The sequence below is a fragment of the Sceloporus occidentalis genome, unplaced genomic scaffold, assembly GCF_023333645.1.
Source record: "Sceloporus occidentalis isolate IW3139 unplaced genomic scaffold, rSceOcc1.0.p SCAF_63, whole genome shotgun sequence".
Taxonomy (NCBI): domain Eukaryota; kingdom Metazoa; phylum Chordata; class Lepidosauria; order Squamata; family Phrynosomatidae; genus Sceloporus; species Sceloporus occidentalis.
In genome coordinates, this window is record NW_028317043.1 from 3,441,045 (window position 1) to 3,463,032 (window position 21,988).

The 21,988-nt window shown below is 35.2% G+C and overlaps 1 protein-coding gene across 1 annotated transcript in view; it reads left to right on the forward strand.

Moving 5' to 3' along the window:
* Positions 1-21,988, forward strand: part of LOC149287195 (outer dynein arm-docking complex subunit 2-like) — a 52,129-nt gene that overhangs the window by 25,334 nt on the left and 4,807 nt on the right. The window contains exons 10-18 of the mRNA XM_089493171.1: positions 740-886; positions 1,874-2,083; positions 3,701-3,937; positions 5,528-5,638; positions 7,005-7,159; positions 8,232-8,474; positions 10,159-10,273; positions 18,213-18,401; positions 19,858-20,079. Coding sequence (XP_089349297.1) covers positions 740-886; positions 1,874-2,083; positions 3,701-3,937; positions 5,528-5,638; positions 7,005-7,159; positions 8,232-8,474; positions 10,159-10,273; positions 18,213-18,401; positions 19,858-20,079 — 1,629 coding nt within the window. The remainder of the gene's footprint in view (positions 1-739; positions 887-1,873; positions 2,084-3,700; positions 3,938-5,527; positions 5,639-7,004; positions 7,160-8,231; positions 8,475-10,158; positions 10,274-18,212; positions 18,402-19,857; positions 20,080-21,988) is intronic.

Consider the following 21,988-nt stretch of genomic DNA (forward strand, 5'->3'; position numbering starts at 1 on the left):
TTCGGATAGTTGGCTCTAAGTATGTTATATACATTTTTCATTTTAACCAGAAGCTTTCAAAAAAGTTCAACAGTTGAACTTTCTGCCTAACAATCCAAAGTGTCACAAAACATTTTCAGTTAGGAAATGTAGTTTTATTGGTATTTATTTTATAATGTAAGCTGTCTATATGAAGTGTTACTTTTGCATTTGCAGTTTTTACTAGAAGCAAAGAGTAAATATCTTTTGCAGAATAATAATAATAAGCCCAATTTCTCACAATTTCTGCAGTAAAATGTCTCGATCTGGATCCAAGGGTCTTTTAACATTTTTTTTTGTTTCATTGGATCCTGCTTTGCCCTTACATCCATGCTCCCAATGTGTATACTAAGCACAGACACCGTGTATTTATTGTAAAAAGCTTGTGCAAACAGACGCAAATGCAAATGAAATTAGACCTTAAATTGTAGAAAACATTTATACAGATTTAGTTGTTTTGTCTGTATATGTGTATAATATACATTCATGATTAAGTATCCTAATATATGGAAACGTGAGAATTATATCTCAAATTTATATTAATTTTATTAAATTCTGTTTCGACTATGTGCATGCAGCTTAATAATCACCTTTTAACTTTATTTTAATATCTGGCTTTGCAAGCCTAGGAAACGTTCTACAGATACATTTAGAAATACAGGTTTATTAAAATATTGGACATATTTCACAAAATGATTCTTTACGGCAAATATATTTCTAGGGTGGAAACCAGACAGCCACCGTTATCGCACTGTGTGCAATGAGGGATTTTAACCTCGCACAAGAAACCTGCCAGCTGGCCATAAGAGACGTTGGGGGACTTGAAGTTTTAATTAACCTTCTGAATACGGAAGAGATCAAGTGTAAGGTAAGAGACTTTGGCATAGAGTTCTACTGTAGACTGGTATACAATCGATTAAGATGTAATAAAAAGAGAAGATCCCGAGATGCTGCACTTTCATAGGCAGATGAGGGTTTAATCTTAATATATTAAGAGTTAATATACATGAGAAGAAAACACTTTTTTTAAAATAACTGATTATTTAAAAGTTAGGGAAGTCCGGTGGACACAGATGGTATAATTTAAAAGTAAGCAGTAATAAAAAATAAACTTCTAAGGGAACCTAAGATTGCTCTAAAAAATATTTTTTTAAAAAACAAACAAACAAGAAAATTAGCTAGATAAGGCTATCCTGATTTTGAAAATACTTGAATGATGAATGAAATGAATGATTTTGACAAATTAATTTGTTTATGTTTAAAGACTTTCTCCTTTAGAGACAATATTATGTTGGATCAAATTGTTTTTTGTTTTTTTTTTGTATTTGATCATTTTAAACTTGTATGCACAGGTTTGGGAAATACCCATTTAAAAAAAATTATTCAATAGAAACTAATGTCAAAAAAATTCAGCCTATATTTATGCATGGGCCATCCTTACTTTTCAAATTTATTAGAATTAGATCTTTGTCCCCCAATCAAAAAAAACAACAAGGATTATGTGTTGTTGAGGCTACCTATAGTATTTATGATTAAATGCCTGAGTGTTAATAGAAGAAGCCTTGTGAAACCTCTCCTGTATGTTTAGTCACTGCAGTTAATTCACTAAGCCTCCTTGGTGTGTGGAATGGGTTTTAAATACCCCTGTCTAGTCCACAATATTTGATTTTGAGTTGTAGCAGGGTTTTTTTCATAAGTGATTTCCTATACAACAGATATGTGGGTTTATGCATTTTTATAGTCAGTAGTATCTGGTTTGGTTGAAATAGACAGGATGTGTATTTTATATATATATTACTTTTGGGCTCTGATAGCCTATTCTGTGCTTTTACTCAATATTGTCCTTGTAAACTAGATCGGCTCATTAAAGATCTTAAAGGAGATAAGTCACAATTCACAAATCAGAAGTTCTATCGCTGACTTTGGTGGACTACAAACCATGGTCAAAATACTCGATTCCCAAGACAAGGACTTAAAATGCCTGGCTGCAGAGACAATCGCCAACGTTGCCAAGTTTAGACGAGCGAGACGAACAGTTCGACAGCACGGTGGCATCAAGAGACTGGTAAATGCAATCCCATCGGTTTAGTCTTTATTTATTTGCAAACATATGTCTGCCTCGTGTACATTTTCAGCAGTCGGAACTTGCTCTAGTACTGATTAGGGATTACCACCTGGTTTGAGTACGAGACCTCTTTGTAACCGTAGGGCGGTGGTGGTGAAAAAAGACATGTACGCTAATCAATTTTATGTGACCCTTTTAAAGGGGTACCTATCAACCTAGTTATTTGCTTTAAAAGTAAAAGGGTTTTATCATATTGAAAACAATAGAAACTGTCTTGGTCTAACTAATTAAGGTCTACGGGAAAAGGGATATCATTAGCAAAAGTATGATATTCAGGCGTGCATAAAGAAAGTGCACAGTGTGTTTGAGTTTAGAACGTTAATCACCATGACTGACAACAATGGCAAATGCTAACATAAACTCTTTTTGGAACAACAAGTCATTCAGGGCTATTCAACAAAAGTGTATTTTATTGTTTTTTTCATGAGGCTATTGAATTCACCGGCACCCCAAGAGGTGGCTTGGGCCTATATGATAGGGAATGCTATAGACATTGGTATACAAGGGGTGCATACAAACTTTTTAGAAATAAAAAATTATATATATATATATATATATATAAAATGCAGAATATGCTTAAGTGATTTAAAAAAAAAATTATTGAGAATTTTTTAAAATGTAATTGAAATGTAAAAAAATGAAACTGAAAAATTAGTGAATTTTAAAAAAAATTTAACTATATATAATCATCAATACATTTTCTGCAATGGCTATTTAGGTTCCATACCATGAAATTGTAGAGTTCCCCGAGAGTTCATGAAATTGACAGCACCGGTGTAAAATGCTATAGTTATGTTTTGTTGCTTTTTTACAATTGCTGGGGTCTCCATTGTTTTCCAGTTTATGACCAGCAGATTTATAACTCTTAAAGTTTATGAGCAGAATGAATTAATAACTTATAGCAAAGAACTGAGACACATCAGTAAACACTCCCCCCTCATTTGACTATTAATGAAATCATTTTCTAGATTTCATTTAGAATCAGTTTCAAAAGCCAAATAAAAAAGAATAAAACAATTTTTTTTAAAAAAAATCACTTAAATAAAAATTATTAGAATACTAGCTTGCTGTTTTCTATGTATTTATTTCTTTAAAAATGTAATATATTCTTAAGAGTAAAAAAAAGAAATGTTATTTAGTGACCGAGTTCTGTTGTTGTTTCAATAAGCAAATTATACAACAGTGTCTTTACTTAACGGAAATGTGCTCAGAGATTTATTGTTTTACTATTTAATAAATAAGAGGTTACCCATCAAAAACTACCATTATGTTTTCTAACATTTTATTATTATATATGAAAAAAAATTGATGAAATATTAATGTTGCATTTTAAACTTTATTTAATGTGATTTTGCTTCTTATTTTCTTAATATTCTTAAACCGTCATTACTTATTTATTTTATTTTTTTATGGTTTTATTGGTTACCAGCCTTATCATAATTGCCAAAGAAAATGTAATAATATACAGAAATATTACAAATTGGTATTTATTATAGGATTCGCTAATATTTGTCAGTATATTGTGTGATATTATTAATTTAAGTGATTTTCTTTAAGGTTGGTCTGTTGGACTGTGTTCCGATGAGATCATCCAGCCTCACCCCAGAGCTGGAGAAAGACATTGAAGTGGCACGATGCGGAGCTTTGGCTCTCTGGAGCTGTTCTAAAAGCACACGGAATAAAGAAGAAATACGCAAAGCTGGTGGCATACCGCTACTGGCACGCCTGCTCAAATCACCCCATTCCAACATGCTAATACCAGTGGTTGGCACTCTCCAAGAATGTGCTTCAGAAGTAAGCCACATTATCACATCTAGAAAGTGAAGGATTTAACTTATTTTTTTTCTATTTAAAATGGTTAACCCTGACTTAAAATTGTGATTTTTAAAATGTATTTTATTGTTTTTCTGAATCCGCCTAGATTTATGATGTAAGTTAGCATGGGTCCTTGGCTATAAACTTAAATGGTTTCCCAAATTCCTTGAGATGTGACCGAAGCAAGGGAATCGATTCAGTGACCCGTCTTGGCCTTAATTAATGGCAGCGCTCATTGAAAATGTATGGTTTGGGATTCAAGCCCAAATAGCAATCGTGGATTTAAGACTGCGCCTCTAAACAAAAAAGCCACATTAAAATCAATAGAAAACATAATACAAAACACTAAAGGATTCAATGGTGTGTGAATGGTAATCCATGACTTAAATGGATACAATAAATTCTTCTTGACACTAGCCAACATATTCCTAACATATGTTTCTGTGTGAGACTGCAAAGTTAACACGTCTTATATTTAATATTCTATCATTATAAGTGAAAGCAAATGATTATACTCCACAATGGAAAGATGGCATGAGCATTTACCGCGCTCACACCTGTTTCATTAACTCTCTCACATTCGTATGCCATTTGATAAGTTTCTCTCTACGAGAGTGAGAAATCTGTAATTAAATAAAATCCATTTTTTTCTTTTTCAGAGTTACTTGTGTAAAAACAAATATTATTTATATATATATATATATATATATATATATATATATATATATTATAGTGTTTATGTATTTATGTGTATATATATATATTTCACAAATATAATACATATATTTGCATTTTTTTTTATCTACGATCCCAGTGCTAATATCTTACTAACAAGATTGAATAAGCAGTTCCCAAACTAACACTAATGCAGTACCAACATTTTTTTTACATTTATTTTCTGGCATATAACTAAAAAAAATCTATGAGATCCCTCTTATAACTATTGATATGTAATATTGCTAGAGAAAAAGAATTGGGCAGTTTTAATTGTTTTGCCATTCTGTTTATTTTTTTCCCCTTCTGTATTTTTCTCTTTAAATAACTAGAAGATACCATTTTAATACAAAGTAACTATATTTTTTCCATAAAATGCGTATTTATGTAATATATAGTGCTTTTTTAAAATATTTTGCTAACTCCTCCACTTTTTCATAGTTGATACTATTACTTCTTTTATTTAAATAAAAGTGCACAATATTGTGAATTTTAGCAAAATCTCTAGTTATTAGGAACAATACATATTAACATAAATATCGTTACATTAAATGCTGGACAACTTCCAGGTTGTGATGGCTCCCATTTTAATGCTGAAGTATAACTTTTTGTGCTGTTATATACCAATTTCTGTGCATTCATCCCTTCCTGGCTTCTAAGATATTCTGCATGGCTCCTAAATTCCCTATAAATTTGGCTGACCATGATTACACATAGAAGCCTAAGGTCCTTATGCGTATTAACATCTTTATACAAGATCCTTCTATGCCAAATACAAGGCTTAATGATTCATGTTCACAGTGTAACTAGATATAACTAGACATACCTGTTGATAACCTTCTTTTTTGCATGCAGGCAAGTTACAGACTTGCCATAAAAACAGAAAAGATGATCGAGGATCTCGTTAAAAACCTTAGTAGTGAAAATCAGGAGCTGCAAATGCACTGCGCCAGCGCAATTTTTAAGGTAAGGCGACCTCCTCGTTCACTCATCCATTTCCATTGTTACTTGAATGTTTCATTTGTACATAAGCAGAACATGTTATTAATGTCACACAATGACGCTAAAGAGTTAAATATAAAAATTGTAATCAAAATAATTGAATTGGTGTTTATTTACAAATTGAAAAACCATTATATATACATTATGCTAGCAAAAATCACTACTGAACGTATACTTACCTGATCACCGCCAGTGCCGATTCCTGGGGGCTTTACAATATAGTGGAGCAGGGGATTGAGGCTGTCCATGCTTACCCGACTGCCATGTTTACAATGGTTATCTCTAAAATGAAGAGGAATTTAATATTTTAAGTAACTTTTAAATAACTTTTTTTCTGATACATTTCCTAACCAATTGGATAGCACAACGTGTAGATGAAGAGCTACCCCTACAAAGCGATATCCTGTCATCTTTTTAATGAAGAACCCAAAATATAGATCTGCTCAAGCATTCAAACACATTCCTTTCGGAAGGAAGAATGAGGGTGCCTGATAAAGGGAAACATTCTTTTAAAACAATCCAATACCGTAAGAAGCACTAAAAAAATGTGCTCCTTATTTTACCAGGATTTTAGCGCCAAACCCAAATGTTAGTGAATTAAGAGAAACACATTTTTCACTTCATTTGGCATGCAATTTTTTAATTTTCTTTATTTTCAAACGATTTCACACCGCAGTGTACGCACATCATGTTTTTATTTGATTTTGAAGCTTACATATGTTGCGGTTTAAGTGATGACAAAAATGTTGCTCCATTTTTTCTCCCTTCGACGTCTGCAATGCCCCGTTCTTGGCATTCCTCTGCGTTTGTCTTTACTATTTTTCTGTTAAAATAAGGTACCCCTGGCTTTCTTAAGTTATACTCTTTGGCTTTGCTATTTATTTTATAGCTTGTATTTTAGTAGTTAACATTCTTTTTTCTCCCTGCCTGGCTATTGTTTATGACATCAGGTTTTATGATTAAGTCTACTTGCCAGCATTCTTTGCTGTTTAAGTCATCCACTTTGTCTCTATAACTAGACAAAAATAATTCAAGTGGCAGCGGCGTTTTTTTTCTGTAATTGATGTCATATTGAATGTCCAAGCGTTATGAAATGGATAACATGCACTTGGATGATTTGGCAGCATCACGGCAGCCACAAGCAAACCATAATCACCAGTCCCCGGCTCGTAAGGCAATTCATATAACCCAAGCCTGCAAATCTTATTAGTTATGCACTTTGTCCACAAACAGAAAGATAATGATGTTTTCCTTGAGCTCGTGGAAAATCTATGTTGTGTGTGTGATGGGGAACGTTCCTCAAGTCGCTCTTTATTTGTGATATATATAGTGTGCGGAGGATGAAGAAACACGGGATCTAGTAAGACAACATGGGGGCCTCCAGCCGCTCGCCATGCTTCTTAGCCAGTTCGACAATAAGGAGCTATTAGCGGCGGTGACCGGAGCCATCTGGAAATGTTCCATCAGCAGGGATAATGTGACAAAGTACGAGCCACGTTCTCATTTGGTCTATTCTTAATTTAATGTCATTGCTGTGTGTTTTGCATTATCTAAATCCCAGACAGCGATAATGTTCAATTTGAAAAAGTATTTTTTTTGGGGGGGGGGGGGCTGTTAATGACCAGCTGGTTAAGTTGAAAGAAGGTGAAAGGCAAGGGCGAGGGATTTCTTTCAGATGGGAAGGACAAGATCAATGGGTAATGAAAGTAGCAGGAAGCTGAAATGAGTTCTTTGGCTTAGGTAAAAGGTGCGTAAACTGAAAATATCATCAAGATTGACACAATAAGCACCTCTGCGGAGCAGTTATACACTTCGACATGTCTCCAAAGGGATCGCTTACAGATCAGTCATGGTGATAAGCAGCTGCTGGATAAAACTGAGGACAACAAATAGATATATATAGATCATCAAGTCCTTATATAACATTGCTGCTTTGCACAATAGGCAGATACATTTCTTTTTAAATAAAGAAGATTTCGTTTTAAGTGGCAGCATTTTAAAAAATGGCCATCGATCCTTTCTCGGTTCATCTGTTGCATGACTTAATTTGAATACCATAACATTTTTCGATGACCCTATTTGCACATGGAAGCCAGAACATGCAGGGGTCTTTATTTAGACTACAATTCCCACAATCTCACAAAGATACAGTGCCCAAGTTAATTGATTTGGATTTAAAGTGGATCTACTGCCTTAAAGGAACAATGGAGTTTAAGCTATTCACTAGTTTTTAGCAATAGATCTACCACTTTCTTTAATAATTACCTCCTTTTTTTTTTTGAGTAGCGTAAAATGACATTGCTTTCCTAATGTGCCATACGAGGAACACAACTGTGATGTTTATAAAATATTACATTTTATTTATCGATTACTAGCGTTCTCCATAGCGCCAAGATGTCAGTGTTAAGATGCACATTGGAGGCTGAAGCAGCCGGTTCTACAATTTTAAAATATCTTCCTTGACTGTTCTTGTCAATAGAATATTTATTCTCGTTAATTTATATGAATGTATTATCCAGCTCCTACACTGTTCATTTGTTTTCTTTCATTCTTTAAGGTTTCAAGAATATAAGGTTATAGAGACTTTAGTTAGTCTGCTGGCTGATCAGCCTGAGGAAGTCCTCGTCAACGTTGTCGGAGCTCTTGGAGAATTTGGCCAGGAACCTGGATATCGAGCCATCATCCGCAAATGTGGGGGCATAAGTCCTCTGGTTAATTTACTGACCGGTACTAACCAGGCGTTACTGGTGAACGTTACAAGAGCTGTAGGAGCATGCGCATCAGAGCCAGAGAATATGGCGTAAGTATTGCAAATAACAATTAGATTAAGTGTTGCTTGCTTGTTATATGAAAATAAAGAAGCATGTAAGATATAGAGGCAATGTATGCCAATGTGTTTTCATTTAACCTCACTAAAGCAAAATAATTAGATATTGGAATTAGTTGACTTGAGTTGTCATGACGAATTGTCATGCGCTGCAGTGTAGACCCCTATTTTCAATGTATTCAGGCATGTCACAATCTTTACGTGAATACAATAACATGCGCTACAATATATATATATATATATACTGTATATTCATAGTTAGGCACTAGAATTAGGAAAGACTGTTCCTCTTTATGACAAATTGTGTGTTTATTTCTAGATATTGGTGAATTCTGCAAATTATCACCATAATGCCATAGCATTTTCCTGCAGATTGCTCCAGTCTTACTAGAATCATTTTCTATAAATGTTATTTACTCTCCCCCCCCCCCCCCACCTCATGTTTCCAGCTTCTTAGAAGTTTAATCACTTTTATTATTTAGACTGGAGAAGGATTCCCATAGCAGAAATAGTCAAATCAGTTTGAATAAAACTTTATGTTCCACTATAACATTTCCTAGCATAACATGTGTCGGGTTGATGTGATCTAATTAGTATGTCCTTTGAGTGTACGATTTCCCCCATATACAAGGGTATATTTATAAAAGTGACCCTGTTAAATTCCCCACTGCATGTTTGATCCTCATGCTGATTAATGCACAAACACAAGACATATGGCGTATTTAACGATACGGTTTTCTCCGGTAGTTTGATGCCGGTGTATGTAATTATAGCAGACGTTTTCTGGTGTACGGATTTAAGCCTATAACCTATTTTGGATGGACATAATTGACACATACCATTCTGATTTTCATTGAAGGCATCCAAAAGTGTCTTTGTTTAACCCTTTAATACTGAGACCTTTTGGGGGGCACGGTGGTAACAGATTATTTGGGGAGCACGTTTTCCATCAAGTTCTTAGCATTTCTATTAATCCACAGAGAGACCTGTAATAAAAATACAAGCGGCCGTCCTAATCTCTGCAAACTAAGGGTGTAATATATAAAAAAAAAACCCAACAATTTTTCATCTTAATTTCTATAAACGAATGCAGTGGTTTGTAATAAAAATATAATTAATTGTGTTTTCATTTCCTTAAGCCTGTGGGAAGATACATAATGGGAATAACAGTACTTGCACATTTTTCTATCGAATTTGTTTTAACCAATTCCATGCCAGGAGAGTGAGGACCTCGGCTGTTCCCACCACCCTGGAAATGAAGTTTCCAACCCTTTGGGCATTCAAATTATATAAAAGCCTTTTTTTCTGGATGCCATTTATCACCATTTTTCTTCTTCTTAGTATATTGATCATCTGTCTTTCAAACACGATTTCTTTTTAACAGTGCTAGGCTGCCGTGTATCCTGTATGTCATGTTATCTTGTGTGAACACACTTGACATTTAACGCATGATAAGAATAAAGGGAACCACAAATCTGACATATGGCAATGAAATTTCTTAATGAAATCAAACCCGTGTCAGCTGCACAGAAATCCTGCCGTTCTCTTTTTTTCCTCCCGACGTTCTGGCTGTAGTGAAATTTTGTACAGTTGAAACCTTTGCATTCTCATCTGCTGTAACCGATGTTTATTTCTTCAATGCTCGGCCATACGACAGGATAATTGACCGACTGGATGGAGTTCGCCTGCTGTGGTCTTTACTGAAAAATCCACATCCAGGTGTTCAAGCAAGTGCAGCGTGGGCCATCTGCCCCTGCATCGAGAACGCAAAGGTGAGTGAAGAGCAACCTGCCCTCTGTGTCCCTTTAACCGCAGCGGCCCTAGTAATTGCCTATAGCATTACGATACGGAGCAATGTATGGAAATGAAAGCAGTTTACACCAAAAAAATATATAATTTAAACACAGTTACAAACACTATTTGCCAAATGTGCAATAACAGAATAATGACATTCAAGAAAACCCTTTACTTATTGTTATTTCTTTTTTTATACAGCGCCCTCATATTACGCAGTGGTATATTTAATATTCATTATATTAGACTTCCTCATGGGGGGGGTTCAATGGACCCATGCCATACTCCTTGGTTTAGGGATTTGATTATTTTATTTTAACTTTACCCACAATTTTGTATATATATTAAAACAGAGAATGCAATAAAGTCCCAAGCACTAGATCCTATAGAAAGATTTTTTTAAAGCATTAAGTTGCATCAGCGGGTAAAAAGTGGAAACGTATATGACCGTATAGAAAATGCACGCTGTCTGTATTATAAACCCTGTTCCACAAGCCTTGTTTATTTTATAATACAGCCTTATTTATTTTATAATACAGCCTTATTTATTTTTATCATCTGACACTTCCATAATTATTTTGCCTTGTTTGTCAAGGGCTCTAGGTGGCTACAATCCAGAACCTGATGTTAGAATTTAATTTATAAACCGAGGGGGGGTAAAGGGGGCTAACAAAAATAAAATAAGAAGAAAATAACCATGTCTATGTAATTTTAGAGTCAACTCTACTTATATATACCAGCCAAGATTCCTGGTAATCTCGAAATCTACTTCTCGTTTCCCAGCCTTGTAGGTTCAAGTCATATAAAGGCCCTTTTCTGGCCACTAATTAAATTATAACCGTTTTCTTGAGCGGTAAACATTTTCTTTGGGCACACAACTAATAGGTCATCACATTAGATGCCCAAAACGTATAAATTAGGGAAAGAAATTCATAGATTCTCTAAACAATGCCATTCTGTTCCATCTTCAAAAGTATTCTGTGTAATCCACAGATTAACCTATACATAGGGTCTTAATTTTCACATATCCATGTTTTCGTTATTCTGCTGGCAGGAACTATTATTATAGCCTTTAAAACAGGAACAGACTTGTAAGGTAAGGAGTATAGTGTGTAATATTGATAACATATGCAAAAACGTTAACAAGTAAAACAATATGGTCAGGTCATCCAAAAAAAAGCCTTGTAAGGGTTAAACACGGAGGGAAAAACTGTTAAATCTGTTAAATATAAATACATATAGACACTTGTGGTTAGGAGTCATTTTTGAGAGGTAATTAACAGTAAGACGATATTCCTACAATAATTCTGTTTATGATTTTCAAATGCAATAAAGGGAGCGCATGACCTACTGGAATATACTTTGCATTACACTGCTCAGTCCTTAAAGAGACTCCCCAGTGTCCCAGACAATCCCCTAAAAATAATGCATATTATAAATATTAATATCCATTAATTAACCCTGAAAAAAAAATCATGGTTTACCGTAAGGAGAAGCTGCAGCTCCAGAGCAGAAAGGACACCCAATTCAAGTCAGTGGAAATCTTTTTAAACCCCTTACAGCAATTGTCAAGCCATGACTGGAGCTGTCTAGTGGTGAGTGGGGAGAGTAGGGAATGGGATGAATAGATAAGGGGGGGATAGAAGAATCACCCCATGGATTTGCAAGGGGTACCCCTAAAAATTTACAGGGACAACTCAGCTGTCACATGCCTTAAATGAGTCCAGTTAGCATAGAAAGGGTTACTGCTTGTGAAGACTACACTGGGCCTATTATCATTAAAACTTTGGGTGTCGTTAGCACGGGAGGGCTCTTGCTTCTAAGCCCCACTTTTAGATACCAATTTAGGTAGCTGGGCTTTGGTTTTTGGCTCAGATCAGTGGTAAAATAGCAAAAACCTATAGCAGCTCATTTGGATCCTTGCAGGTTCGAAGCACCATAGAGATCTTCTCTGCAGGGCTTGAGTCTATTCACAGCCAGTATCGCTTTAAATAATCACTCTAAAGAGAGAAATAGGCCCATTTCATTCACTGGAGTGTATTTTCAGACTTTTATGTTCTGATGCATTGTGTATCTTGTAAAATATGGGTTAAACATTAAGACAAATAATAGATATTCTTGAATACTTAGCTGGACGGTCACGTCCTCCCAGTTCAAAAAGGGTTAACTTTGTGTGTTACAGCATTGCTAACCCATCCACCGCTAACGGCATAGTTATAAGTAAAGAGAATGGCTTATGAACAGGTGCAGAAACGGTCAGTTTAGGTTTTTTTATATACAAACTCTAATTTAGGCTGCTTCATCTCGAAATCTATATTTAAGATCTCCAGCTTGTTCTAAACCCTTTTCTCTGCCAAAAAGTTAAAATAAAAAAAGATTTCAGGGTTTTGCAAAACCAGTTTAATTGTAATGGTTCATATAGTCTTAGGATTTACAAAACAGATTTAACGTAAAACAGCTGCTAGACACATATGTAGCCATAACACCATTCGCAAACTGTAGTGGTTCCCTGCGCTCGGATTTCAGGGGGACGGATTGCTACTTGTTATTTCAAAGTATTCTTTATGGAAGGAAAATTTCCCTAGTTTATATGTAAATACAGCCCAATTGGCTATTAACATTGTCTGTATTATTGTCTCCCATGTTTAAACCTACATGTTCTTCTATGGTGTCTATCCCTGTGTACTGAATAGTATTTGGCAAGCAAAAGTTTAATTAATGCAGCATTGTGTTTATTTTTTACTTATAATGAATCATATTGGAATTTACAAAATCCTGCATTTATCTTCAAAATAAATGTATTTAAAAAACATATAAATGGATCAAAGAAAGTACAGGAGGTACATTTGGTTCAAGGGTGGAAAGATGTTGGAACAAGAGGTCATAATCTAAAACTAGAGGGTCAGAAGTTTAGATGTCATGTAGGATGTTTTTCTTTACGTAGAAAGTGGTAGATGAGTGGAACAGTCCCCCATCAGAAGTAGTAGACGCTAATGCAATTAGCATATGGCTACCCTTAAGACCAAGGACTGATTAAGGTTTAAGTCTTTACATCAGGGAAAAAAAGACAGACTTGATGGGTCGAATGGTTCTTATCGGCTGTCAAATTCTATGTTTCTATGTAAATAGTCTCCTGAGAATCTGAGATTAGTAGATTTTACTAGAGAATCAATAATTCTTTGGACAATGGGGATTTCTCCTGTTTCGAGGGGCTCCTTGACTCTAAAGGGAAGGGGGGTGAAAAATCTGTATTCGAATATTTTTCCAATTTCCTTAGGTAGCATAAAGATTATTTTTGTTGATAATCAAAGTTTACTTCTGCAACCATACCATCACATTTTGGACAAAAGAATTCTTCACTGACAAACTGTTTTTGACATCATAAGCCTTCCAAAAAATACTTCTATGAAAAAACCTTTATCTACACTGTGTGTTGGTATGTTTATTTAGTCGTAATCTATGAAATAAGAAAAATACTTGGTTTTGGAAACAAATAAGATCTTGATTTAGTTTAGGGATTATTTTTTCCTGGCTGAATTCATTTTGCTTTTTATTTTTTTTAATTGATGAACTGGACGTTTATTGGAGAGCTAGAAGGTTTTGCTTTCTGGAAAATAGATCTCCCTAAATTTCATTTACTTTTTAATACAAAATAAAGTCTCAGTGATTATCCAAACGCCACATACAGCCCAATTTCAACCTGTTCCAGATGCCTAAGCATTTAAGATTTGGGATATACAAAAACATACAAGAATAGAGGAATTATCTTGCAAATTAATATATCACTTTATTAAAGAGTAAAACAATTTTGTCATGTGATGTAGAAATAAACTTTTTGAAATAATTTGTTGGTAGTTACCGTTTTAATATTTTTAACAATCAACTTAATTACATTAATTTAATGGAATTTTTTCACCTTTTATAATATTACCCAAAACTCTTAGTAACGTGTATTTTAGTTTTCTCCAAACATCTGTCTATCTTTTTATCTACATACTACAAAGTGTCCATCTTCTGGGACTCAAATTTCAATTTCCTACCCTAATGTCTCTCTTTTCCAGGACCTCAGAATGTTTGCTGGGTATGAGTGTGTTCAACAACCCTAAAATCACAATAATGTGTATAAAAATCAGCAGGAAATTGGTTTATAAATTAAATTGTGTAATAATAAAAAAAAAAAGATTCTAAATTATTTATTTAGTTATATACCCCCTAACCACGACTCTAACCATAGCCCTTTATACAATAGTGTCCCTCTTTCGTCATTTCAAATGTTTGCAGGTACAATATACATATTTAAATATATATTTACAAATCATGTCAAAATATGATATGATCTTCATCTAAGTTACAATAAGGAACAAACACAATCTGTTTTAACTAATAACACACAAAATATTGTATTGTTCTTTTCCATATTAAATATATCGTTCAAACATTCACAGTCCGTGTTGGAAAAAGTATATGAACCCCCTAGGATAATCGCTTCAACAAAAGCTAATTGGAGTCAGGAGTTAGCAAACCAGGAGTCCACTTAATGAATGTGGGAGATTGTGCTGCGTCAAACAGCATACCCTTCATGTAGATACATAGATTTTTTGTGGCGGGGTCACATGAGCGCCGTGTAACTCACATGACCTGCGCCTATGTGTACTTAATATTATTATATTCATTAATTAAATATTATTATTATTATATTGGCTTGCAGATCAGAGTCTGGCAAGTCTTTAAAAGCATGGAAGCGTGCATATAATGTTTTGAGGGCTATAGTAGGCGACTAGCTGATTCGCCTGCTAAGATCTGAAGTCCAAAATAAAATATGACCTCAATTATAAGACAAGGTCTTTTTTCAGATTATTATTTTATATGGTCTTATAATGAAGCAAACGCAGTATTTTATATAGTAGGATTGCAATTGTCCCTCCATGCTCTCTTAATTTAATTAAGATGCCCTAGGAAAGTTTGAAAAAGTAGCTGAAAACTGCAATTAACATGAGGAATAGGAGACACGTAACTGAAGATGTAGAGGCCCTGTTTAATATGTAAAAAAATAAAACAGATGAAAAATACATTAGTACATCAGTAAACATAAATTAGGATATGGTCGAGGAATCTCAAACTATTCATTAATACAAATAATTCACTTGTGAAACTTATTCTGGGAAACCAAAACGTCAATCAGGGGATAGCAGTTAGACGGAGACACCTTGTTAGTGTTTATAAGAATAATTTATGACGGTGTAAAGTGAATCGATAATCATTCATACTTAGCTGCTGTAAAGTGATTCTCTGCACATCTCTTATTTAAGTCTGGGATAAAATGAATACAAGGATGACCACATGATGTTTAAAAAAAAATTAACAGTCTGTTCCATAATAGCTAAATCCCCCTGGAAATTTACGAGCAAGAAAATACTTCTTCGGATCAACATGTCCCAAAAACCAAGAACCTTCTTCTTCAAAGACATAAATTATCTAGTTGGTGTATCATAACCAGCCAGGTATCACCATCCGGCATGTCTCAACTGAACAATCATTTCTATTAATCCAGAATCATTGAAATTATTAATAAATATAGGGTGCTTTAATGTCTGCCCATATCTTCTCCATGTAAAGGTAGCATAGTTTATTATATACAACATACAGCAGATAGTGTGTGGATCCCACCAGTCATGTACCTAGAAGGCCATGTTTTTCCAAGGCAAGGACTTAATGGTAGAATGATTTTCTTGCCTATTCAGTAAACGTGTTCACCAAGGTCTACTTAATTTTATCTTGTGCCTCTTAAAGAGCATTTTAAAGCATAATGCCCAGAGTGCCCGACAGCTGGATATTATGAGAAATCTGGATTTTTTTCCCCCTGATGGCTGAAAAATGTGTACAATGACTAATATGAAAGCTAAGCTTTGGAACTTGATAAATTCTGCTAACGGTAATACCTCTAGTTTATGTTAGACTAATAAACTCTAGAATCAGGTTTCCTGGCAGAAATCAATCTTCTGCTTAGTTCAATTAAAATTTAAATATTTTAGTGTACGTCATGGGGAAAACGGGGTCGGACTGGGAACGAAAAGCAGACCTGGAAATATTGGACACCAGCCCCATTTATTTTATTGGCTGGCCGAGCTCACGTGCCGTACCTATGAATGTCCTTCAAATGGGTATGCCTGTACTGTACATGTATGACTCACATTTTGTGTTACCCGTGTTGTATTAATACTTTTTTTTTTACAAATTCTCATTTGGATCTATGCTTTCATTGTGTTGTTTACCAAATGGGAATTCAAATCCTAAAAAAAGAGGGTTTGAGTGAACAGATTGTCATCCCAACACCGAGTCTCACAAGAGCCCAATTATGAATTCTGTTTATAGATTTTTGGAAGAATATTAAAAAAGGCATTTGGTGACACTCCTACATAACCAAGCAGGAAATTTAAATTACATAACCGAAGTGATACATTTCACGTAGACAGGGGCCAAAAAGAACACTGGGAGCTCGACATAAATTAAGCTGTATTTTTGGACACATGATGAAATTAAATTATGGCTTTGTATTAGTGCGTACATTTTTGGGGGTTTGTAAAAAGATTTTTACTGTATCATTTGTTTCAGTCTGGTTTTCAATCTGAAATTATCTTGGCACAAACGATGCAGTTCTGCATGCTGGCCCCTATTAAATTTATCCCACTATATTTTTGTAAATGCCATTTTTGACAATTTTTGAGCAATGCTGTTTTTGTAAAGGGAAATGTTCCGGATACTTAGCAAAAAAAAACCCAAAACATTAATTCATGTCATAAACAGCAATAAATAATCATGTTTTAAACAAATAAAGTAAAGCATTCACTTCATCGTTCCAAACCTGTTCTTAATAGTTTCACGGTCACCATATGACAGCTGCTAGATTCGGATCCCGGTACTTTAATTACCCCACAAAGTAAATTTGGTTTTAAAGAGGTACAAACAGCTTTTTTTCTCTAATAGCCCCTCACAGTGCTCTCAGTGATCATTCTTACTTGATTGTGTTTGTTCTCCATCGGTCCGATTTGGCCCCTTTTGACATTTTGACCTTTACTTTTTATACCAGAATCGTGTTTGTGTCAAGTTCCATTGGGCGTTTGATGCATGTGTGGCCACATCAGCCAGTTTTCTTCAGGACCAGACACTTTGATACACAGACTTCGAGACTTCAACTTTATCCATTCTATAATAACTTAATATTTGTGAATATTTAATAGGAAGATAGGATAAAAATGCCATGATCATATGCAAATTGCAAGCCTTTGTCAGACAGCCTTTGTCAGACCAGTGTGGCTGAGTTAGCTTCTATTACAAAATGAGAATTATCTGGTTTATTTAAAATAGTTTCGAGACTCCTAAGACAGTCCTTAAGACTTGGGAGTAACGCAGATACAGGTCATTTGGCTGAATATTAGATCCCATTATTGTGTGGTTTGGTGTTGGTTGTATTTGGGTATCAGTGTAATAAATCTCCAGTATCTGTACCTTTTAGTCAGTGATCTTAACTCCCCGGTAGCTCCTGGGGGGGGGGGGGGATTCCTTTGGTCCCTTCCTACCAATTACCAACAGGTTTCCTGATTATCTACTGCTTTGGGAGGGCATCTTCTGCTTTTCTTTGTAATGCTATGTGTAAATAAAAAATTTTATGGTCAGAGCCATGATTCATGCGGTGGCACGGGATTTTGGTGCCCCTTGGAAGCTGTGTTAAAGAGCCCCTCGCCATGTACAATTGAAATTAGTGAGCAAATAAGTTTACACAAAATATGGTGCTAAAATAATACCGACATCATTGACAGCAGACTAGGGTATGTTTCAAACATCCCCTTAAGACTCGGATGCCCTCTATAACTATTTTATGTTCTTGTCTAAGCATGTAATATGTTGTGTTTTGTGCAGGATGCAGGAGAGATGGTGCGATCTTTTGTCGGAGGTCTGGAACTGATTGTGAACTTACTCAAATCTGAACACATAGAGGTGCTAGCAAGTGTTTGTGCTGCTATAACGAACATAGCCAAAGATGAAGAAAATTTAGCTGTTATTACAGATCACGGCGTGGTTCCCATGTTATCGGCACTGGCTAACACGGTAAGTATGTTTGCTCGGTTAGCTGGAAAGCTTAAAGTCATGAAATAGCAGATTTGCTGTGCCTTTTATGTTGGATCATATTAAACATACCATGTACCAAAACTGTGGTCAACGGAGAAGCTTTGGTGGTGCTCCTCAGAACGCACCCTTTCTCCCTGTTCTTGAGTGCAGAGCTGCTCTCTGATAGTACCGGCTCTGCAGCCAAGAACAGAAAAGAAACACACAAGAATTAGTTTGCAATTGTATTTTTTAGTGCATGCCCAGAGTACAGAAATGCAAGAATATCCTTACCTTACAAATTATTTTCTTAAAGCTTAGAAGTACCAGAGTTTGTTGGGAAGAGCTTCATATATTTGGACAATACATATTTTTATTAGCCGTTGCTTTTGGCAATAATTTACACACTTATTGAATTTATTCTATCATTGAATTACAAATGGGGAATAATGCCCAAGATGCTGAACTAAGACAATCAAACAATGTGTGACACTTCTCAATATAATGCTGGCCTGATCACAATCCAAGTTATTAATTATTCACATGGCATGTTTTGGGCTATGTGCCATCATAGATGTACCAACTCTATAGACTCAAGCTTGCTCTGTGATGGATATCCCAAAAGATACAACTTTAAGTAATTATATCTTGTAGGAGACTGCTGACAATCCAGCCAGTTTTGCAAAATGGTATATGCATGACTTAAATAAGAGAACATGCAACACTTGAGACATTTGGCTAGGTCTTGCCACTAAGGCAACCATGATCTTGCTGTAGTTAAATAGGGAAAGAGGTCCACACCTGGTGTCTGCATGTTTCACTCGAGTCCAATAGTTATGACTTGAGTCCCGTTTCCGATCTGAAACTGACCTTTTTTTCTACTCGTGCCACATGCCGGTTAAATATAACTACAATAAAAGCTACTTTTGTTTCCCGGACCTATAAGTCAATGTAATGAGATGGAGCAAGTTTCTAAAGGTGAATAACCAAATGAGAAAAATGCCTACTAATCTTTTTTTTTTTTTTTTTAAATGTAAAAAAATCCCTTAAAATTTGATGATTTTATGAAACCAGAAGAGATGTCTGTAGTGAATGTTACAAAGAAGTCTTGTTTTTGGAAGAGCGAGACATTCTCATAACTATGTCTAGTCCCCAAAATGAGTCCCTTGGTACCTGGCTGTTGAACATTTTTTAACAAGTGAATCTTCCCCATACTGTGTAGTGAGAGCATATGCTGGGGGCAGCAATAAAGCATACGATAACATTACACTCGTAACAATTTGATGGCACCTCTCTTGGTCCTTAAATACAGTCTTTAAAACTGTTACATATTTTTTAAGCATTACTTTTCCCACCAAGGGACCGCTAAACAAAATTATAACTACGGAAGAAAGAATCGCACGAACGGAGGAAAGGAAAAATGATGTTGTTATTCGTATTTTTTTAATTTATTTGGCAGACGGATGATAAGTTGAGACGCCATTTAGCTGAGGCTATTGCACGCTGCTGTATGTGGGGGAATAACAGAGTGGCTTTTGGAGAAGCCAATGCCGTGGCCCCTTTGGTGCGTTACCTGAAATCCGATGACCCGTTAGTTCATCGAGCTACGGCTCAAGCTTTATACCAGCTTTCTGAAGATGCCAACAACTGCATAACGATGCACGAGAATGGAGTTGTAAAGGTGAGTGACTCTAACGATGAACCGATATATGTTCCAGTAATAAGATAACCAGTCCAAAGAGCACTGTTTGGCGCAATGTAAATTCACTCAAATTATTAAATTGTTGAAGAGACATCAAACGTATGTGGCTCGCGCTAATGTGTAGCATGAAGATCACAGCTTATAGAAATGGGGCAGATTATACCGTTTACAATGTGATGTCAACTAATATTGTAGATGCTCATCTTACAACTTGCCCTCCTTGCAACAGAACACATTTTCATGGCACCATAGAAAGATGTTAGCATCTTATTCCACCCAAAAATATACACAGCTCTGGGACACCAGTATTTACATGATTCCTATTCACTCTGCTTGTGTAATTTATTTCAGAGGAGAAACGTTAGAACAAAAAGTCTAAAACCAGTGTCAGAGGATTAGATGTAATGTAAGCTAGAGACGAACACAGTGAGGGGATTTAAACATGTATGAGATAGACAAAAGGCTATCCTGAGTCTAATATATGTTTCTATATCTCATTAATAATAAAGAAATGTGAGTTTCAAATGGATGTTTTAAAGAAAGATAAAATAAGCACGTGTTTTTCCATAAAAAATGCATGTATGACAGTTGAAGGTAAGTGGAATAATAATAGTTCTAGTACTTAGTTTGCTGAGTTTTAAGAGTATTTGATTGCTAAAGTAGTGTGATCTAATAAAGCGACATGCTTTCACTTAACGTTTGCATCAATATCCACACTTAGTTACCCATCGTCACTTTCTCCAACGTAAATATAGCATTAGACTCATCATTCCTACTGCCCAAACCCTTATTCAATCAATGAAAAATTTGTCTCTCTGATATGATTTGCAGGGAACACTTTGTAAGCACGGATAGGTTGCCATACCCGAAATAGGAACATCTTAAGTGTTTGTGTTGCCTTTAAGTGACTTAAACCTTTAGATGAAACAATAAAATGACAGATCTGCTAAAGTTTATTTGCTTAATGTACTAGAATTAATATCACATGATGAGGGAAAAAACACCCATAAAGTACTCTACAAATAGGTCCTGGTTAGCAGATACGACATAATTACTAATTTATCCTTGGAATCGTTACTTAAATTAGAGAATATTATAAATATGATTATTGTAAATATCTATTCTGTCTCGGTATTTTTTCCCATTCGCATACTGAGTATTAAAATTGTACTAGACAAGCTCAATTCAATGACTGTCTCAACCTTAATTGGCGTTAAAGGTTATTTAGAACGCATGGTCAGCGATCCAACTCCCTGGCTCAACCCCAAATAGAGACCGTAAATTCTAGAAAAACGCTGCATTGAAATGGATAGAAAGCCGCGTTAGGTGTGAAATGCGATGGGGTGGGCAGAGTATTAACACAACTTAGAGAGATGTCTGCATTCCAGACTGTAAAAAACTTTGTGTAGAAATCTTAAGGCACATCTAAAGGAGTTCTATGGAAACATTGCCTACCAGGGACAATTTAACCCTTTCAACAATTCCATTTTTATCACAAAAAGGCTACCGCCCCACACCTGTGCAACCTAAACATCACCAATGGTTATAATTTTACTTAAATTTATAATTTATTAATCTTGCAGATTGATTTATGTGTACGCATCGGTGTCTCCTGACATCAGCATATATAGTATGGAGCAAACCTATAGTATATGCAGAACTATAGGAGTGTAAATTAAGGAGATGCCTGTCGCTTGATATTAATGATTAGATGTCAAAAAAGGGTCAATAGGTAATCCATCATCTCCACAACTGCTTATTGTTTTTTGTATAATACTTGTCTCAGAATAAGAAAGTTGACCAAGACAATCAAACACATTTAACTTCTTCCTTCTTGGAGGGTTTGTTTATTTTTGGAAGGGCTACCGTACGACGAAAACCCCTCGGG